General features: G+C 46.0%; 1 protein-coding gene across 5 annotated transcripts in view; it reads left to right on the top strand.

Moving 5' to 3' along the window:
• PIBF1 (progesterone immunomodulatory binding factor 1) overlaps positions 1-20,300 on the top strand; it is a 302,877-nt gene that overhangs the window by 242,370 nt on the left and 40,207 nt on the right. For all 5 annotated transcript variants that reach the window (XM_033947509.1, XM_033947506.1, XM_033947507.1 and 2 more), the window contains one exon: positions 4,454-4,538. In XM_033947509.1, the coding sequence (XP_033803400.1) occupies positions 4,454-4,538 (85 nt within the window). The remainder of the gene's footprint in view (positions 1-4,453; positions 4,539-20,300) is intronic.

The raw sequence follows: 20,300 nt of genomic DNA, 5'->3' as shown, positions 1-20,300 counted from the left end.
CCCACCCCCCATGACCACCTGGCAAATCCCAGGGAGTATAATGATGTTGGGTCAGATACAATTCCTAGTCATTCCTGCCAATACCGGTATCAATTTCAAAATGGTACTGGTGACCTCTAGTAGTAGTCTCTTGGTATCACTGCTAGGGTCACTGCTGGGAATTGCTTGTGCCCTGACTCTTTTATATCTCCTGAAATTTGTTAGGTAGAACCTAGAAGGAGGTCTACAGAGGAGATAGGAGGGAAGTTGTGGAAATAGAAGACATTCTGGGGAGGGGAATCAGTGTTGGGTGGATCATCTGGTGGGGCTGGGAGCTGGGAGGGCATTTGGAAGGTGTGGCAAAATGAGAGCTTCAGGGGGAAATAATGCAACCCAGCCCCTTTAATAAGTAACCTGGAGGCAGCGAGCAATAGCTTTGCAGCCCAGTGCTTCTGGAATAAAAAAACATTAATGCTGCTTGCGAGATTAATTTCAAGCATACCGTATTTTCACGTAGATAACACGCACCCGTGTAAAACGCGCACACGGGTATAGCACACGAAAATCACAAATTTATGTACAGAAATTTTTATATACCGCGCACACCCGTATACCGCGCATGCTGCCCGACTCTCCTTTCGCCCGCCCCGACTCTCCTCTGGCCACCCCGACTCTCCTTTCGCCCGCCCCGACTCTCCTTTCCCCCTTGAAGTCCTGTCCCCACCCTGAAAGCCTGATGCCCCCCCCCCGACGTCCGATTCACACCCCCCCCGCAGGACCGCTCGCATCCCCACCCCGAAGGACCGCTCGCACGCACCCGCACCCCCACCCCGAAGGACCGCTCGCACGCACTCCCACCCGCACCCTCACCCTGAAGGACCGCTCGCACCCCCACAGCCTCCCGACCCCCCCATCATGTAGAAGCTCCTACCGGTGTCCTGCTGCTTCCTCTTGGCGGTCCCGACTCCCCGACACGATCGGGGCAAGAGGGAGCTCAAGCCCTCTTGCCCCAGCCAACCGCAGCACCCCCGACATGATCGGGGCAAACTCAAGCCCTCTTGCCCCCCCGACTCCCCGACACGATCGGGGCAAAAGGGAGCCCAAGCCCTCTTGCCCCGCCGACTCCCCAACTCCCCGACAATATCGGGCCAGGAGGGAGCCCAAGTCCTCCTGGCCCTGGCACCCTCCTGGGGGCGTGGCCTTGGGCACATGGTCGGGTTGGGCCCATGTGCCTCAGGCCCCTCCCCCAGGTGGGATTTAAGGCTCCCGGGCCTATTCTGATTGGCCCAGGCGCCTTAGGCCCCACCAGTAGGCGGAGCTTTGGGACGGATGGGCCAATCCGGCCTCATTCCGTCGTTGGCTGCCTGCCGGACAGGCGAGTTTGACTCCTGTCTGTCCGGCCAACTACACAAAGGTACGGGGAAGGGGGTGGGGGTGTTGTGGGGGTCGGCCAGGGGGGCGGTCGGAGGTTCTTGGGGGGGGCGGTCGTTGGGGGGGAGGGGGGTTTGCGTCGAGGGCAGGAGGGCCTGGGATCCCTCCTGCCCGTAATTTAGTGCGGGGTGGGGGTAGGGTGTCACCGTGGCCAGGAGGGTTTGGGCTCCCTCCTGGCCCGAACAACTAGCAGGGGGGGGGGTTTGCCAGGGCCAGGAGAACTTGGGCTCCCTCCTGGCCCGATATTGTTGGGGAGTTGGGGAGTTGGCGGGGCAAGAGGGCTTGGGCTCCCTTTTGCCCCGATCGTGTCGGGGAGTCGGGGGGGCAAGAGGGCTTGAGCTCCCTCTTGCCCCGATTGTGTCGGGTGTCGGAACCACCAAGAGGAAGCAGCAGGACACCGGTTGGAGCTTCTACATGATGGGGGGGTCGGGAGGCTGTGGGGGTGCGAGCGGTCCTTCAGGGTGGGGGTGCGGATGCGGGTGGGAGTGTGTGCGAGCGGTCCTTCGGGGTGGGGGTGCGGGTGCGTGTGAGCGGTCCTTCGGGGTGGGGGTGCGAGCCGTCCTGCGGGGGGGGGGGTGAATAGGACGTCGGGGGGGGGGAAACTATGTAAAAAAAATTTTGTACAACGCGCTCACGCGTATAACGTGTAAGGGTATGCGCGGTATGTAAAAACCACATATAACGCGCGCGTTATATGCGAGAAAATACGGTAATTCTTATACTGCAGAAATGACTAACCTGTGGCCTTTACTGCATCTTACCATACCTTAATAATGTAAATTCTATAAACAGAACTGAAAAATCCGCACTGGAAAAAATTGGCATGGATTTCTATTTTTTAAACAGCACTCCGAGTTGAGTGCAGTTCATAGGATAGTGCTTAGAACTAATTCCTGCACCCAGAGTTAGGTGCCGGTATTTACCAGGTTTCACCAAAAATAAGACAGTGTCTTATATTAATTTTGGGCCCAAAAAACGCACTAGGTCTTATTTTTGGGGTAGGGTTTATTTTTTTCATGTACATGATCATCATTCCCTTCCTCTCATTCACCCCAATTTTTCCTCTTTCCTGTCTCTCCCCCACATGTGCAGGATCTTTCCTCCTCTCTTACCCATCCCCTTGTACCTTCCCACTACAGCATCTTTCAAGTTCAACTCTTTTTGCCTACCCTCTGCCCATCCCATAGACATTGATTCCCTGAGAATGATTGGCTTTGGAATTGGGACTACCTTTGATTCTGAGACTACCTGGTCAGGACCCCTGGGCACCCTGGATACAAAATCCCTGAATCTGAGACCCCCAGTCATAGCCCTGAATCAAGGAACTGAGCAAGGGACCTTCAGGTCTGACAGTTTTGGCTTCAGGGCTCACAGACCTGTATAGGCATCACTATGGGATGGCAAGTACTACCTCCAAAAAAATGACTTGTTATCCCAGTTTCAATACATAATGTACTTTGGAAGGTGGGGGAGAAACAGAACTAGATGCATTATTCCCTGTCTGGCATCCCTCCCCCCCACCCCCATTCAATCAACTGCCGTGGAATTTTGTCTGCCGCATCACTGATGATGTCATCAGTAACACGGCAGAGAGAATTCCTCAGCGGTTGAAGGCCGCAAAGCAGCCTGTTTAGAGTGCTGCCGGCCCCATGCTGCTCTGAAGGGAGGTATGTAGGGCTCGCGGTCGGCAGGGTTCGGATGGGAGGAAAGGATGGAGGGTCAGCGGGGGTTCGGCTGGTATAAGTGTCGGTGCCCAACTCTTGCAATGGCGTTATTCTATAACAATGTATACAAATTTCTTTTGGAACACTCTGACCTTGCTTCCGTTTGAGTTGTACGCTAGAGAATTTGAGCGCATAGTGTTATAGTGCTCAGGAAGATGTGTGCATAAATTCCACTTAACTGTAATAATTGATTGTTAACATCAATGAATTGAAATTAATGGTGCATTAACTGGATAATTTGCAATCAGATTTTCGATCTGTGTACATACAATATATAGAATGTGAAGTTGTTTCTATATGGAATGACAATGGTTTTTGTTCCAGTTTCCAGTTGAAAACTGTCAATATAACTGAAAAACTGCCATCACAGTTGGACTATTTGACATCCTTGTGGACATTTTTAGCAGAGACCAAAGATCCTACATGGAGATTATAATACCTACTCATTCATAAAAATGGGCCTTCTTTTGCAGGTTTAACGCTGTATTGACAGAGTAGCTTGCACTGCCAATGGGCCTGGATATATTGTTTTGGTGTTAGTGTCATGTAAGGTTTTAGTCATCAGTGTGTGTTTTCTAGACTCAAATTAGTCAAAATATATTTTTTAGTCTATACTTTTAAAATTAAATTTGTCTTGTATTCTTAGGAAAGGCCATTTTCAGCCCATTCATGTAGGTTCAGCCTTCAGGTACTAGTTACCCATACTCTTCACTTTATACCCTTGAAAATAAAGACTGCTTTTTACTATCAGCACCCATTGGTGGCCATTTTGATTCTTAATACACCACTTTTTGTGCATATTCTCACGGGGACTTCTCTCTTGACTGTTTGGTTTGGGAAAAAAGTAGTCACAAAGATTTATACCAGCTTCCCCTGGCCTGACCCCACTTCTGAGTTCACCTACTTTTTTCATAAGCGTGTGAACATTATTATTCCCTGCATATTCTTTTATATGTAGAAAATTTTGGCAGCTTTGCTTTTGCAGAGACAGTTTTCAGATTGCCAATCCTTTTCTGATTTAACTGTGTTGTCTTCAAAACATTTAAACTTGGTTTTATAATCATTAATTTTGTAATTTAATCATATGTATTACAATACTACAAGTCAGGATCAAATTGTAAGATATATATAATTTGAGAAGCATTTTGAATGTACTGTTTGAGTGAAGATTGTTTATTTGCAAGAACCTTGTTTATTTGCAAGGTTTTCTCATTGTAATTTGCTTAAAATCATTGATACTTTAGGTTTAATCTGGAATTTTGGGCTAAAGTAATATATTTATTTCACTGATATTTTCTACTGCCATTGTTTTCTTTCAGCAATTTAAATAAAGAAAAAATGGCATTGCTGAGTGTCAAGAATCAAATGGCAGCAGATTTAGAAAGACTTTTAAATCATCGTGAGGTAATCCTATTTTAGCATGCTTTTACAGTGAATATTTAGTCTACTGAGCTAACCTGGGAAAGTGGGTTGCTGAACAGGTGTCACATTTATTTTATTTTCGTACAATTTCACTTGTTATAGGGATGGTTTTGATGCGCCTGACAAATTAACTTTGAAAGGGTAATTTTCTAGCTTATTATGGCAGGAAATCACATATTTTAGCCTATTTCATAATGATACATACATAGGTGCTATGAAGACCTATTTTGAGATTGGAATTGAGATATCCAAGTTGGGACATGCTCAAATTCAATATTGTTTTACAAAAGTTTCTGCCAAACATGGAGCTTTTTTTTCAATCTATAAGAATATGCACGAGTGGAAAAGCACAGTTACTTATCGTAACAGGTTTTATGCAGGGATAGCAGGCAGCTATTCTCACATATGGGTGATGTCATCGATGGAGCCAGGATACGGACGCCTCACAAGCAGACTTGCTTGAAGAAACTCGAAGTTTCGAGTCGCCCGCACTGCGCATGCACGAGTACCGTATTTTCACATAGATAACGCGCACCCGTGTAAAACGCGCACACGGGTATAGCGCGCAAAAAACACAAATTTATGTACAGAAATTTTTATATACCGCGCACACCCGTATACCGCGCATGCTGCCCGACTCTCCCGTCGCCGCCTGACTCTCCTTTCGCCAGCCCCGACTCTCCTCTGGCCACCCCGACTCTCCTTTCGCCCGCCCGACTCTCCTCTCCACCTTGAAGTCCTGTCCCCACCCTGAAAGCCTGATGCCCCCCCCCCCGACGTCCGATTCACCCCCCCAGGACCGCTCGCACCCCCACCCCGAAGGACCGCTCGCACGCACCCCCACCCCGAAGGACCGCTCGCACACACTCCCACCCGCACCCCCACCCTGAAGGACCGCGCGCACCCCCACAGCCTCCCGACCCCCCCCCCCATCATGTAGAAGCTCCTACCGGTGTCCTGCTGCTTCCTCTTAGCGGTCCCGACTCCCCGACACGATCGGGGCAAGAGGGAGCTCAAGCCCTCAGGCCCCGCCCCCAGGTGGGACCTAAGGCTCCCGGGCCTATTCTGATTGGCCCAGGCGCCTTAGGCCCCACCAGTAGGTGGAGCTTTGGGACGGATGGGCCAATCCGCCCTCATTCCGTCGTTGGCTGCCTGCCGGACAGGCGGGTTTGGCTCCCGTCTGTCCGGCCAACTATACAAAGGTACGGGGAAGGGGGTGGGGGTGTCATGGGGGTCGGCCAGGGGGGTCGCGGGTCAGCTGGGGGGGCGGTCGGAGGTTCTTGGGGGGGGCGGTCGTTGGGGGGAGGGGGGTTTGCGTCGAGGGCAGGAGGGCCTGGGATCCCTCCTGCCCGTAATGTAGTGCGGGGTGGGGGTAGGGGGTCGCCGTGGCCAGGAGGGTTTGGGCTCCCTCCTGGCCCGAACAACTAGCGGGGGGGGGGGTCGCCAGGGCCAGGAGCACTTGGGCTCCCTCCTGGCCCGATATTGTCGGGGAGTTGGGGAGTCGGCGGGGCAAGAGGGCTTGGGCTCCCTTTTGCCCCGATCGTGTCGGGGAGTCAGGGGGGCAAGAGGGCTTGAGCTCCCTCTTGCCCCGATCGTGTCGGGACCGCCAAGAGGAAGCAGCAGGACACCGGTAGGAGCTTCTACATGATGGGGGGGGTCGGGAGGCTGTGGGGGTGCGAGCGGTCCTTCGGGGTGGGGGTGCGGGTGCGTGCGAGCGGTCCTTCGGGGTGGGGGTGCGAGCGGTCCTGCGGGGGGGGGTGTGTGAATCAGACGTGGGGGGGAACTATGTAAAACAAATTTTGTACAACGCGCTCACGCGTATAACGCGCAAGGGTGTGCGCGGTACGTAAAAACCACATATAACGCGCGCGTTATATGCGAGAAAATACGGTACTTTCCTGCCTAGCGCAGGGCACATCTCCTCAATTCAGATAGCTAGCAGAAAAGCCAACCAGGGGAGGTGGGTGGGTTATGAGAATAGCTGCCTGCTGTCCCTGGATAACACCTGTTACGGTAAGTAACTGTGCTTTATCCCAGGACAAACAGGCAGTCTATTCTCATATATGGGTGACCTCCAAGCTAACTAAAATGGGATGGTGGGAGTGTTGGCAATTTAGGAGAATAAATTTTGTAATACTGTTTGGCCAAACTGTCCATCCCATCTGGAGAAAGTATTCAGACAATAGTGAGAAGTGAAGGTATGAACCGAGGACCAAGTAGCAGCCTTACAAATTTCCTCAACAGGAGTAGATCTGAGGAAAGCAATTGAAGCTGCCATTGCTCTAACTTTATGGGCTGTGACTCTACTGTGTAGGGGTAATCCAGCCTGGGCATAGCAGAATGAGATACAAGCCGCCATCCAGTTGGAGATGGTACGCTTAGAAATAGGATGTCCCAACTTATTTGGATCGAAGGAGACAAAAAGTTGAGGAGCAGTTCTGTCCGTCCAAATGAGGACTACTTGGTCGTGAAGCAGATGTTGAAAAGCATTGAGCTCTTTGAGGATCGCTCTGAGTTCCAACAGATTGATATGACACTGACGATCTGTACTGGTCCTGAGGCCCCAAGGTCGAGATGAGCGCCTGGGATAGACTGGAGTCTTGGAATCTCAAAATGCGCTAGGGAGACAGAATTCCTGGGGGCTATACAAGATTGCTTCATGGAGCAGCTTGTAAGAGAACTGACGAGAGGAAATGCCACTCTGGATCTAATCCTAAATGGGTTAAAGGGACCTGCAAAGGAAGTGGAAATAGTAGGACCATTGGGAAACAGCGATCATAATATGATCAAGTTCAAGGTCGAAGTAGGAATACCGAAAGGAAATAGAACCATAGTGACAACTTTCAACTTCAGGAAAGGAAACTGCGAAGCAATGAGGAAAATGGTAAGGAAGAAACTTAGGAACACTTCCAGAAACTGGCAAATGGTAGAACATGCCTGGTCTTTTTTCAAGGACACTGTGAGTGAGGCGCAAAATCTGTATATCCCCAGATTCAGAAAGGGGTGCAAAAAGAGTCGAACAAAAGACCCAGCGTGGATAACTAAAATAGTGAAGGAAGCGATAGGAAATAAGAAATATTCATTCAGGAAATGAAAAAAGGACAAAACTGAGGACAACTGGAAAGAGCACAGGAAGTATCAAAAAGAATGTCACCGTGTGGTTCGAAAAGCCAAAAGAGAGTATGAAGAGAGGCTAGCCAGGAAAGCTCGAAATTTCAAACCGTTCTTTAGATATGTTAGAGGGAAGCAGCCAGCCAGGGAGGAGGTGGGACTGCTGGACGATGGAGACAGGAAGGGAGTGGTGAAGGAAGAGAAAGAAGTAGTAGAAAGACTTAACATGTTCTTTTCGTCTGTATTGTGACAGGGAAGTGCCTGTCAGCAGTTTAAACCCGGTTTTAAACCCTGCCTTGCAAAGGGCTGTCCCTATTCCTAAGCCCAGGAAACTGTCTAGTATCCCTGTGCCTAGCACTAAGAGCCAACAGGCAGGGCAAGGCAGAGAGGCAAGGACAGAAACCATAACGTCTAGTTTAGGGCACTATAATTCCTTTTATGATTCCTTGGGCAAAGCTCTGACAAAACCTCTGAGAAAGAAAACCAGCACAGGCATGGTTAATGAGGGGTGTGTGGCTAGCAAGCAGGACGAACCCAGAGGGAGAGTGAGATTAGGCTTGCAGCATAAAATGAGCCCAGGTGGAAACAATAGAGGAAGGGCTGAGGAGATTACGAACACTGTGGAGAATACTGGGGAGAAGACTGGAAGGAGGATTGCAGGGAAGAGCCAGGCTGCACTAGGCAGGATAGAGCCTGCCAAGAGGTCTCTGTCCCAGACCTCAGCTAAGGCACAGCTGGTCTTACAACCTTCCCGAGTGACCAGACTTCTAACTCCTCAACAGCAGTGCAGGGAAGTAGCGAGGCTTCCAGGACAGGGCTGTTCGTTAGCTGGCCCTGAAGGGAGTTCTTACCCTGGCTCAGAGAATGGTGATTCCCTAATGGAATTAGAAAGGGCGTTATCTGAGAGCAGTGACATGGAATGCAATCTTGCAGCATGGGATCTCCAGGAGAGTCACAGATAACGAGGTATGAATGGGGGAGGGGAATGAAAGTGAATGTTTGGAAGTAGTGTTCTTTCTCCCTTAGTCTAACTGTGAACTAGTATGCATGAATTACTTAGAGCCCGAGAGGAAAGCCTGTGAAGATAGGGAAGGAGGTGAGAACCTGTAATTAACCTCCTCCGAAAGCTTGCACGGAACTTAGAGTCCCGATATAAGTTAACCCTGAAGCAGGAACTTTGGGAGGGGACTAACAGCAGTCTGAAACGGTTGGGTGATAAAGTTCCCTAGTCCTACCCTGAGAGCTTGGGGTAGTGGGGGCATTGGGCTTCAGGTGGGACAGTGCTAAAGCTTCATAACGATTTTTCAAACAGAAAAAGCAAAATCAGGAGAAAACGTTTTTGGTTTTATGTTTTGGCTTTTCTGCCTGGACATCAGGCTGGACTGTATGAAAGTATGTTTTGTTTGAGTCTCCTCAACTCAGAGGGACTGCTGAAACCCTAGTGCTGTAAACTGAGGGAAATAAAAGAAAAGCTGAACTTTACCACTAACGCCGCCTCCATTAATTATTTCACTGTTTCCCAGCGGAAGTCCTCCTGGGAGCGCTTGGTCCTTACGCCTGGGGCGGGAGCTGGGTTGCCGGCACTAGGCTTACCCCCGGCCCCGCCACAGTATTTACAAATGAAGACACATCCAACATATCGGAACCTGAGCAAATCTTCAAGGGAGATCAAGCAGAAAAATTAACATCTTTGGAAGTGAGCCTGGAAGACGTACGCAGGCAGCTAGAAAAACTAAAAACTGACAAATCCCCAGGTCCGGACGGAAGCCATCCAAGGGTTCTGAAGGAACTAAAGGAGGAGATAGCGGAACTACTGCAGCAAATTTGCAATCTATCCCTGAAAACAGGCGTGATCCCAGAGGACTGGAAGATAGCCAATGTTACGCCCATCTTTAAAAAGGGATCAAGGGGTGACCCGGGAAACTACAGACCGGTGAGTCTGACCTCGGTTCCGGGGAAAATGGTGGAAGCACTTATAAAAGACAACATCGACGAACATTTTGAAAGAAACAAACTTCTGACAACCAGCCAACATGGTTTCAGCAAGGGGAGATCGTGCCTAACAAACTTATTGCATTTCTTCGAAGGAATTAACAAACAGATGGACAGAGGTGACCCCATAGGCATCATATATCTAGACTTCCAAAAAGCCTTTGACAAAGTACCCCACGAATGCCTACTTCGGAAACTGAAGAACCATGGGGTGGAAGGAGATGTACATAGATGGATCAGAAATTGGTTGGCGGGTAGGAAACAGAGGGTGGGAGTGAAGGGCCACTACTCGGACTGGAGGAGGGTCACGAGTGGTGTCCCGCAGGGCTCGGTGCTTGGGCCGTTGCTATTTAATATATTCATAAATGATCTAGAAACAGGGACGAAGTGTGAGATAATAAAATTTGCGGACAACACCAAACTATTTAGAGGAGCTCGGACTAAAGAGGACTGCGAAGAATTGCAAAGAGACTTGAACAAACTAGAGGAATGGGCGACGAGATGGCAGATGAAGTTCAACGTTGAGAAATGTAAAGTACTACATGTGGGAAGCAGAAACCCGAGGTGCAGCTATACGATGGGAGGGATATTATTGAAGGAGAGCACCCAAGAAAGGGACTTGGGGGTAATGGTGGACATGATAATGAAGCCGACGGCACAGTGCGCAGCGGCAGCTAAGAAGGCAAATAGAATGCTAGGCATAATCAAGAAGGGTATTACAACCAGAACGAAAGAAGTTATTCTGCCGTTGTATCGGGCGATGGTGTGTCCGCATCTGGAGTACTGTGTCCAATATTGGTCGCCGTACCTTAAGAAAGATATGGCGTTACTCGAGAAGGTTCAGAGAAGAGCGACACGTCTGATAAAAGGGATAGAAAACCTTTCATACACTGAGAGATTAGAAAAATTGGGACTCTTTTCCCTGGAGAAGAGGAGACTTAGAGGGGATATGATAGAGACTTACAAGATCATGAAGGGCATAGAGAGAGTAGAGAGGGACAGATTCTTCAAACTTTCGAATAATAAAAGGACAAGAGGGCACTCGGAAAAGTTGAAAGGGGACAGATTCAAAACGAATGCTAGGAAGTTCTTCTTTACCCAACGTGTGGTGGACACCTGGAATACGCTTCCAGAGGACGTAATAGGGCAGAGTACAGTACTGGGGTTCAAGAAAGGATTGGACAATTTCCTGCTGGAAAAGGGGATAGAGGGATATAGATAGAGGATTACTGCACAGGTCCTGGACCTGTTGGGCCACCGCGTGTGCGGACTGCTGGGCACGATGGACCTCTGGTCTGACCCAGCGGAGGCACTGCTTATGTTCTTATGTTCAAGGTAGGTCGAAGAGTCTGTCGTGAGGACCTTCTGATGGGGGGGGGCGTTTGAAAAAGCAAGCCTCTGGAAAGATTGGAAGAGAGCATCCACCAACAGAGAGACTGCTTCAATGAAGGAGTGACTGATATGTGTCAAGAAGGAGGGTCACAAAATTGCGTCCATTGAGATGCCAGTGTCCACTGAGGAATTCTGAGGTGAAGTCTGGCAAAAGGAGTCACATGTACTGTGGAGGCCATGTGACCCAGAAGTACCATCATGTGTCTCGCTGAGATGGAAGAGCGGGAAGACACTGTATGACAGAGTTGAAGAAGAGCTTCCAGTCGTTGTTGTGGAAGGAATGCTCTGAGTTGGACAGTGTCCAGAACAGCTCCAATGAATTGTAGATTCTGTGAGGGCTGAAATTGAGATTTGGAAAAGTTGATTTTGAATCCCAAACTTTGTAGGAACCAGGTAGTCCGTTGGGTCGCTACAATAACCCCTTGAGATGTGAAATCTTTGATGAGCCAGTCATCGAGTTAGGGAAATACCTGAAGACCATGATTCCTTAGAGCTGTTGCCACCACTACCAGGCACTTGGTGAACACTCTGGGAGACGAGGCCAGGCCGAAGGGTAATACTCTGTATTGATAATGCAGATTCCCCACCCGAAATCTGAGATATTGACAGGAGGCAGGATGAATGGGGATATGAGTGTAGGCCTCCTTGAGATCCAGAGAGCATAACCAGTCGTTCTGCTCGAGGAGGGGATAAAGGGATGCCAGGGACAACATTCGAAACTTTTCTTTGACTATAAATTTGTTGAGAGCCCTGAGATCCAGAATGGGCTGCAGATTGCCCATCTTCTTCGGAACAAGGAAGTAACGGGAGTAAAACCCCCTGTTCTGCTGGTCCAAGGGAACTGGTTCGATGGCATGGAAAAAAAGCAGAGCTTGAGCTTCCTGAAGAAGAAGAGCGGTCTAGGATGGATTGGAAGGATACTCTCTTGGAGGAAGCTCTGGTGGAACCTGAGTGAAATGAAGAGAGTATCCTTTCCTGATATTGTTCAGTACCCAGAGGTTGGATGTGATTGTTGTCCATCGAGTGTAAAAAGGATGGAGACGACCTCCTATAGGAGGAAAGGAAGGCAGAGTCAGAACGGTGGAAATTATGCTCTGTTGTAAACAGTCAAAAAGGCTGAGTAGCCTTAGGTGCAGCAGGAGGTTGAGGTTTTTGTTGCTTCTGAGGCTGCTGTTTCTTAAGAGGAGGGCGATTATAAGGGGCCGTCCTCGGAGCAAAACGCCATTGATAGATAGGAGCAGGGCGTGCAGGTTTGGCAGGAGCTGGCTTTGGCTTAGGTCTGACAATAGAAGCAAAGGATTTTTCATGGTCAGACAATTTCTTGGTGGCTGCCTCGATGGATTCATCAAAGAGATCATTGCCTTCACAAGGGATATTAGCCAAGCGATCTTGAAGATTAGGGTCCATGTCACTGGTACGAAGCCAGGCAAGACGACGCATAGCTACAGAGCAAGCAGCTGCTTGGGCAGACAACTTGAAGGCATCATAAGATGACTGGAGGAGGTGCAGTGTTCTCCCCAGGGCCTTATAGCCGGGCACTGCGCTCGGCTAATTTAGATGACCGCCCAGCGAATCCTGCTGCTGCCGCCGATGCTCCTTCCCGGGCTGACTCGCCGCCGAAAATTTTGTTTGACGCCTGCCTTTTTTTTTTTGCCAGCATACTTTTACTTGCTTCAGCCCTTCCTCGTTACCGGGACCTGCCTACTTTCTGTTTCCGCGAAGGCAGGACCCGGCAGTGAGGAAGGCCTGAAGCAAATAAAAGCAGCAAGTTGTAAGCTTCCCTCCGGGGCTCTATCGTGTGCGTGCTGGCTTCCCTTCTCTTCCCCCCCCCCCTCTCCTGAACACTACTTCCGGTTTCGGAGGGAAGCCAGCACGCACACGATAGAGCCCCGGAGGGAAGCTTACAACTTGCTGCTTTTACTTGCTTCGGGCCTTTTTCGCTGCCGGGTCCTGCCTTCGCGGAAACAGAAAGTAGGCAGGATCCGGCAACAAGGAAGGCCTGAAGCAAGTAAAAGCAGCAAGTGTAGTGGTATACCATTTGAGAAAAACAAATGGACATCGGACCCGATTCTGCTTTCCTTTTTAAAGCTCCGATCCAAGCAACCTTGGTGCCTATTGTGGAAGATAAAGTGGTCAGCCAGGAAGAATGAAATCAAAAAAGTTCAAGTTTAGTCAAGCTGTAATTTGAACTTTATAGGCATTTGTTTTTCATCCTTTAACTGGCAGGCAGAAGGATGCTCCATTTATTAATCTTGCAAAGTCTGATACAGGAAAAGCTAGAAGTGCATCAGGATTTAAGGAGCTTGGGGTGTGCAAATCCACTTAATGCAGAAATTACAGTAAAATGAAATCACTTTTCTATTTCACTGCAGCTCAATGAGGTTTTTCGAGCTAATGTTCTTTTGCACTTAGCTATAGTCAAATAATGGATAGGAATATGTTTATTTCATTTAAGCTAAGGGAAAACAATATTTTTTCTGAGTATCCTTTAAATAATGGTTCACAAATTAATTCAGCCTGTTTTAAGGCTGGGTTTTGTTTTTCACATTATTGCTTCTGTTTTTATAATCCTTAAAAAATAAGGGGCAATTCTCCAAGTGGGTTCTTCCTCGTAGGCACCCTGAAACTGTACAGGGAACGCCTATTCTATAGCAGTAAATGGGCTCCCAGGTTCCATTACAGAATGGTAGCATATATCCTTAGATTCAGGCGCCTTACAGTTAAAGCAAGTCCAATTGTGGGAGAAGTGATTTTATTTTCAGTTTAGTGATCAAAATGTGTCTGTTTTGAGAATATATATCTGCTGTCTATATTTTGCCCTATGGCCCCCTTTTACTAAATCGCAATAGCAGTTTTTAGCACATGGAACCTATGAGCATCGAGAGCAGCGCAGGGCATTCAGCGCATCTCCCTGAGTTAAAAACCGTTATTGCGATTTAGTAAAAAGGGAGGGGGTATATTTGTCTATTTTTGTATAGTTGTTCCTGAGGTGACATTGCATAATATCATGTGCCTTAACCTCTTTGAAAACCTGCAGAATATAAATGATAATTAACATCTTCTCTGCGTACAGTGTGCTTTGTGGGTTTTTTTTTTAATTTTATTGTTTGTAGATCATGTTGACTTGGTCATTTTAAAAGTAGCTCGCAAGCCCAAAAAGTGTGGGTACCCTTGCTGTAGAGCCATTTCTTGTATGTCTGGATCAGCTATATTTATCTTTTTTTTTTTAGTTGTTTAAATTCATGCAGAAATAAATGGCTAGATTGAACCTAATGACTTCATTAACGCCTTTCCCTTTTTTTAACCTCTATACCATTTGAAAGAGGGCAAATACTTCTTAAATTTATTTAAAATATTCTGGCACAAGTGTCAAACCTTAAAAAAGGAAGTCATATTGAGCATTGGAAAATAATAATAATTAACTAATAAAAATAGTACACATTTAGGGCTCCTTTTACTAAGTTACAATAGTGGTTTTAGCTTGCGCTTACTGCGCGGAGAATTGCCACATGCACTAGATGCTAACGCCAGCATTGAGCTGGCGTTAGTTTTCCCACATAGCACAGGGGTTTGCGCGCGCTAAAAATGCTAGCGCACTTTAGTAAAAGAGGGAGTTAATTTTCCCCACCACCAAATTTCCCCATCCTGCCACACCCGGCTACTTTTTCATGCCACCCGGCTGGAAAAAATTTCTGGGGAGAACACTGGGGATGTAATCTGAGTTGAGATAAAGAAGCAAGGACTTCTTGAAATTCAAAGTGCTTTTGAGTATCCAAATAAGTCAAGAACTTTAGTAAGAGAGAAATGAGGAACTCAAAATAAGTAATAAACTGAAAATTATAATTGAGGACTTTAGAGGACATCATGGCATTTTGATAGATGTGACGTCCGAATTTGTCCATCGTTTTCCCTTCCCTTCCAGGAGGAACTGTGGCATAAACCTTGGAAGGATGAGACCTCTTCAAGGAGGACTCGACAAGCAGGGATTGATGAGATAACTGTGAGTTGTCAAACCCTTTGCGATGCACAGTTTTATACCTAGAGTCCAATTTTGCTGGAACAGCTGGTATGGAAAAAGGTGATTCCATGCATCGACCAAAAGTCTGATTCAAAAGCTTATGAAGAGGAAGCTTAAGTGACTCCTCCAGAGGTTGAGGAAGATACATGACTTCTAGATACTCCTTAGAGTATTTGGAGACAGTATCTAATTGAAGATGCAAGTCCACAGCCATCTGACAAAGAAAAGATGAGAAAGATAGTTGATCTGCCAATGCTTTGCCTCGAGAAGTACTCGAGGATGTGGAGGCAGCCTGGGTCGAAGATGAAGCTTCGGCAGGAAAAAAGGCATCAAAGGAATATGGTGACTTGAACGAGGCAATCGAAACCGGGACATCCTCGAGGTCCGGCATTGGAGACCTCAAACGAGGAGTCAGTAGTCTAGTCGAACTTGGGGTAGATCGAGGCTTAGTTAAAGAAGGTTTTTCTTTAGAAGAAGAACTATGCCTGGAAGGATGCCTCGATGAAGGCCTCGATCGTCAATGTGAACTGTGCCTGGAAGCAGATCTCGAAGATCGAGGAGACTTCTCCTCGGAGATGGAAGCAACCGATGGTATCAAAGAATGTATAGGACTGGAGGCTGTAGATCGAAGCTCCAGAGGCTTGGTGGAGGAACCTCGATGCACTCCCAAAGACTCTACTCCTTGTATAGAGTGTGAGGATTCCTGCCGAGGCACTTGAAAAGATTCTGCTCCTTGCTGTACGTTCTTAGATGCCAGACCAGACACTCGCAGAGACTCTGCTCCCTGCAAAGAGTGTTTAATCTCAGACTGAGGCAAAGGAAGCGGCTCGACCTCGCGGGAGTCTGCTGAATGCCCAGGCTGGATAAAAGGAAGAAGCTTCGGTCCCATATTAGTAAGGAACTGAATGAATTGCTTCTCCAACATGGTCTGGAAAGAAGCCGGCAAGGATGGAACTGCGTCTGAAACCGGACCACCTGCTTTGGCTGGAGGTTCCCTCAAGGTAGTGTGAGTGTGCTTCGACTTGGAAGTCTTAGGCACTTTAATCACTACTGCTGGAACTGTCTGCTGAGCTATCTGACCTGAGGAAACAGGGGAAGATACAGTAGATGTCTTCAAAGAAAGAGCCGCTGCAAACGACGAAGGTCTGATGAGGCTCAAGGTGGAAGCAGTAGAAGCAGGAGGAACCACAGTAGGAGTCGAGGCCGAGGTCGCCTTTGAAGTCGAGGGATCAGAAGAAGAATCCATCTTGAAGAGCTTGTCCTCCAAAATACAACAACAATTGAAGGCTCAAGGTTGAAGCATAGCACAGCGCAGGCATGACTTTGGATGATGTTTCGGCCCAAGGCACTTGAGGCAGCGACGATGTGGGTCCGTAAGAGAAATCGCTTGCTGGCACTTGCTACACTTCTTGAAGCCCGTGACAGGCCGGGACATAGAAGCAAAAATAGCCGCCGCAAGATCGAAGCCCTCGGGCTGCGGCCGAGTGGCCTGTCCCAGGAAACGGACGGAAGAGAAAAAATATATATATATTTTTTTTAACTAAAATTGAAAGAAATAAAATAAGAACAGCGATTCGTGAGGAAAAAAAAATACAAACCGCTGTTCAGAGAAGGCACAAAGTAACGAAGTTAAACGCAGAGAGTCTCGTCTCCGCGGAAAACTGAGAGCTGAGGAGATATGCCCTGCGCTGGGCGTGAAGGCACTCGCACATGCGCGGTGCGGGCGACTCGAAACTTCAAGTTTCTTCAAGCAAATCTGCTTATGAGGCGTCGCATCCAGGCTCCATTGATGACGTCACCCATATGTGAGAATAGGCTGCCTGCTTGTCCTGGGATAATATATTTGCTGGCACACACAGCGGGAGCAGTCATTTAACAAATGCACATATGGAAATAATAAGTGGCACGAGCCAGCCAACTTCCATGTGGAAGTAACAATTTTGTAACTTTCTCATTTAACTGGCACTTCTTCCACACTTAGCTGTTCAATTTTAGTACTACCATTCAAGTAATAAGGATGGAATTTTTATTTTTCTTCATTTTGGAAGTACCAAAATGGACATTTTTTTAAAAGTCTGTACATTCGTTTTTGAGCTGGTATAAAACTTAACAAGGGTTTATTTTATATCATACATGTTTATTTTCATTATAAAATAGACAATGTAAAATAGACAATGTAAGTTTTTGTCCCTCCAAGCCATGCTTCTGCCGTACCTTGAAATATCTACTTGATGTGGATCTACTATGTAAATAGTGACTTTCTGACTTTTGCTATTTATACGTGTATACATTTCTTCATATATAGAAAACAAAAACCAACAATGATTTATAGAAAAAAAACAGCAATGGAAAAATAAACAAGACAAAAACTAGAGCATGGAAAATAACATTAGGCAAATACACACATTTCTTTGCAATACAATACCCACCCTCCAAAGAAAGAAGAAAAAAAACCCAAAGGGGGGAGGAAGTGATGTCAGCATCCAAGATGGACGTTTGAGCTCTTAGCTTTGCATGCCCCATAGCTTTAATCGCTGATTTCTGGCAGCTGCCAAAGGCTTTTGGGCTTGCAGAAGTTCTCCGGTATCATATGGCAGTGAAACCGCAAGGCGAAAACTTGTCAGAGTTCCCTTATTCAAAGCAGCCTTCCTCGGACCACATGGTAGGAAATGCGGGGATGAAGGCCTCATCTGCCCATGACCAAGCCAACCATGGTGAGGAAGATACAGGTACAGAAGGTGCTGTTTCGGCAGAGGATCTGGGTCCTTTTATGGAGGTGAAGGCTTGGTTGGCTGAAATTAAAATGGGCATCAAGGCAGTTGGTGCAGATCTTACCACGATAACTGCAGATCTCAGGGGGAAAATAACGGCCCTGGGACAGAGGGTGGCAGATAATGAAGCGTGGCTGGAAGAACAAGCAAACTCTTATTGTCAGCTGTGATGGGGTTGCATGAATGCAGGCGAACTTTGTTGCAACTTTCCTATAAAATAGAAGATCTAGAACAAGGGTCTCCATACTTTTCGACACGAGGGCCACATTGAGTATTTCAGCACTTTTCAGCGGGCCATAGTAAAAAATAAGAAAAAAGAAAAATCATAAATTCATAAATCTTTTTCAAGAATAGATTATGTTATTTCAGATAATTTAATACATCAGGTTTCACAAGCCTCCATTGATCCAATTATTTTGTCAGATCATGGGGGGGTGTGGGTTGTATTTAATGTTATTGATAATGATAATAGTAGACCAGTATGGAGATTTGATAATACATTGCTTGCGGATTCAAAATTTTGTGAAGATTTTCAATTAAAAATTACTGAATATATTAAATTATAACCCACCCATCCCCCATCCCCCCATTGATTAATTGATTAATATACATAGGAATTATATTATTCATGTATAGGTATGAGATGGGGTGAGATATAAATCTTTTAGTTATATATTGTTATGGAATTATCAAGTGATAATGTAATATGTTGTGTTCATATTTTAATGTACACTTGATGTATATGTTAAAATGAATAAAGATTTGAAAAAAAAAATTACTGAATATTTTCAAATCAATAATACAGAGGAAATCTCTATAGAAACCTTATGGGATGCTTTTAAGGCAACCATAAGAGGGCAAATCATTTCATATTCAGCTTATGTTAAGAAACAAATAAAAGTGCAATTTTCTAACTTAGAAAAAGAGATTGAGATTTTAGAGGCAAAATTAATTGATAAATGGGAGCATTCCACATTACAAGCTCTTTTAAAAACAAAATGTAAGTATAATGAGATTTCTTCTAAATTAGCAAGAAGTGATATTTTCTCACATCAAGCTCTGTATTATGGAAGCTCTAATAAGGCGAGAAGACTATTGGCTAATTATCTTAAAGTAAAGAAAAGGAAATCAAAAATAAGTATAATTAAGGATGAAAAAGGAGTTACACATTCTGAAATTGGTCCTATTCTAAAGCAATTTTTAAATTTCTATAAAAACCTTTATTCTTCTGAGTCTTATTTAGATAGGGAAAAGGATGGCATTGATTTTTTTTAAATTAATTGAGGGTCCGAAGGTTCCAGATCATATAAAAAGAAGTTTAGAAGAGCCTATATCACTAAAAGAATTACAAACTGCATTGAAGTCTCTTAGAGTTGGGACCGCTCCAGGTGGTGATGGTTATACTGTAGAGTTTTATAAATCTTTTCAAATTATCTTATTACCTCATTTATTAAATTTATATTTGACACAACTAAATAAAGATTGCATTACAGGTACTATGGCAGAATCATTAACTATTGTTTTGCCGAAGCCAAATAAATATCCTACTTTGGTTTCAAATTACAGGCCTATTTCTTTAATGTTGATGGGAAATTATTGGCTAATCTTTTGGCTTTACGTTTGGCTAAGGCTCTTCCTTACATTATTGGTATGCATCAAACGAGTTTTGTTGCTCAGAGGCACTCTTCTAACAATACTAGATTAGCTTTTAACATGTTATATCTATTTCCTTACTTTTGAATACTTTGTCGAGATCCTTCATTGAAGAGCAACCAAGTGCTATGGAGTATTTCTTACCTGCTATTTGCTTCTTTGTTTATAAAAGAGTCCAGGAGATGGAAATCCTTTACTTTTATTCTATCGCCTTCATGCTCAAAATCATCATCATTTTTTGTGTTCATGATCTTTGTCTTGTTCATGTTCCGTTCTAATCCCATGCTATGACTTTTGGATTTCTCATTTCTCAGTAGACAGCATGTCTTCTTTGCTGCTGGTGATGAGCATTGTATCATCTGCAGGTTGTTTATATTTTGGCCACCAGCTTTGAAACCAAAGCTCTCTTCTTCCAAATTTGCTTTTCTGAAGATAGTTTCACCGTAAGGGTTGAACAGGTAAGGTGACAGGATGCTTCCCATTTTCTCAAAATATCATAAATTATTCAGCGCTAGATTCACTAAAGTCAGTTATCGTCGCTAAACCAGTTGTAACTGCTTTAGTGACAATCGCATTTGCCAACCCAATGTGCAAAATGGCTCACCATGTGTTTTTCTCCTCGATTGCCCATTTTCCGATTCGGCCTTGCAAATTAGCTATTTAATATTAAAACCCCATGCAAACTACCTGAGCAATTGATGCACAAAGAAGCAATTAAAAAAAAAAAAGCAACTGGTTAAGACCAATCATTTGTCAGACTGGTACTTTTTTTTTAATGGGCACAGATGCTGTGCATGTGTTACACAT

The sequence above is a fragment of the Geotrypetes seraphini genome, chromosome 6, assembly GCF_902459505.1.
Source record: "Geotrypetes seraphini chromosome 6, aGeoSer1.1, whole genome shotgun sequence".
Lineage (NCBI taxonomy): Eukaryota > Metazoa > Chordata > Amphibia > Gymnophiona > Dermophiidae > Geotrypetes > Geotrypetes seraphini.
This window is presented reverse-complemented; position numbering and strand designations above follow the sequence as displayed.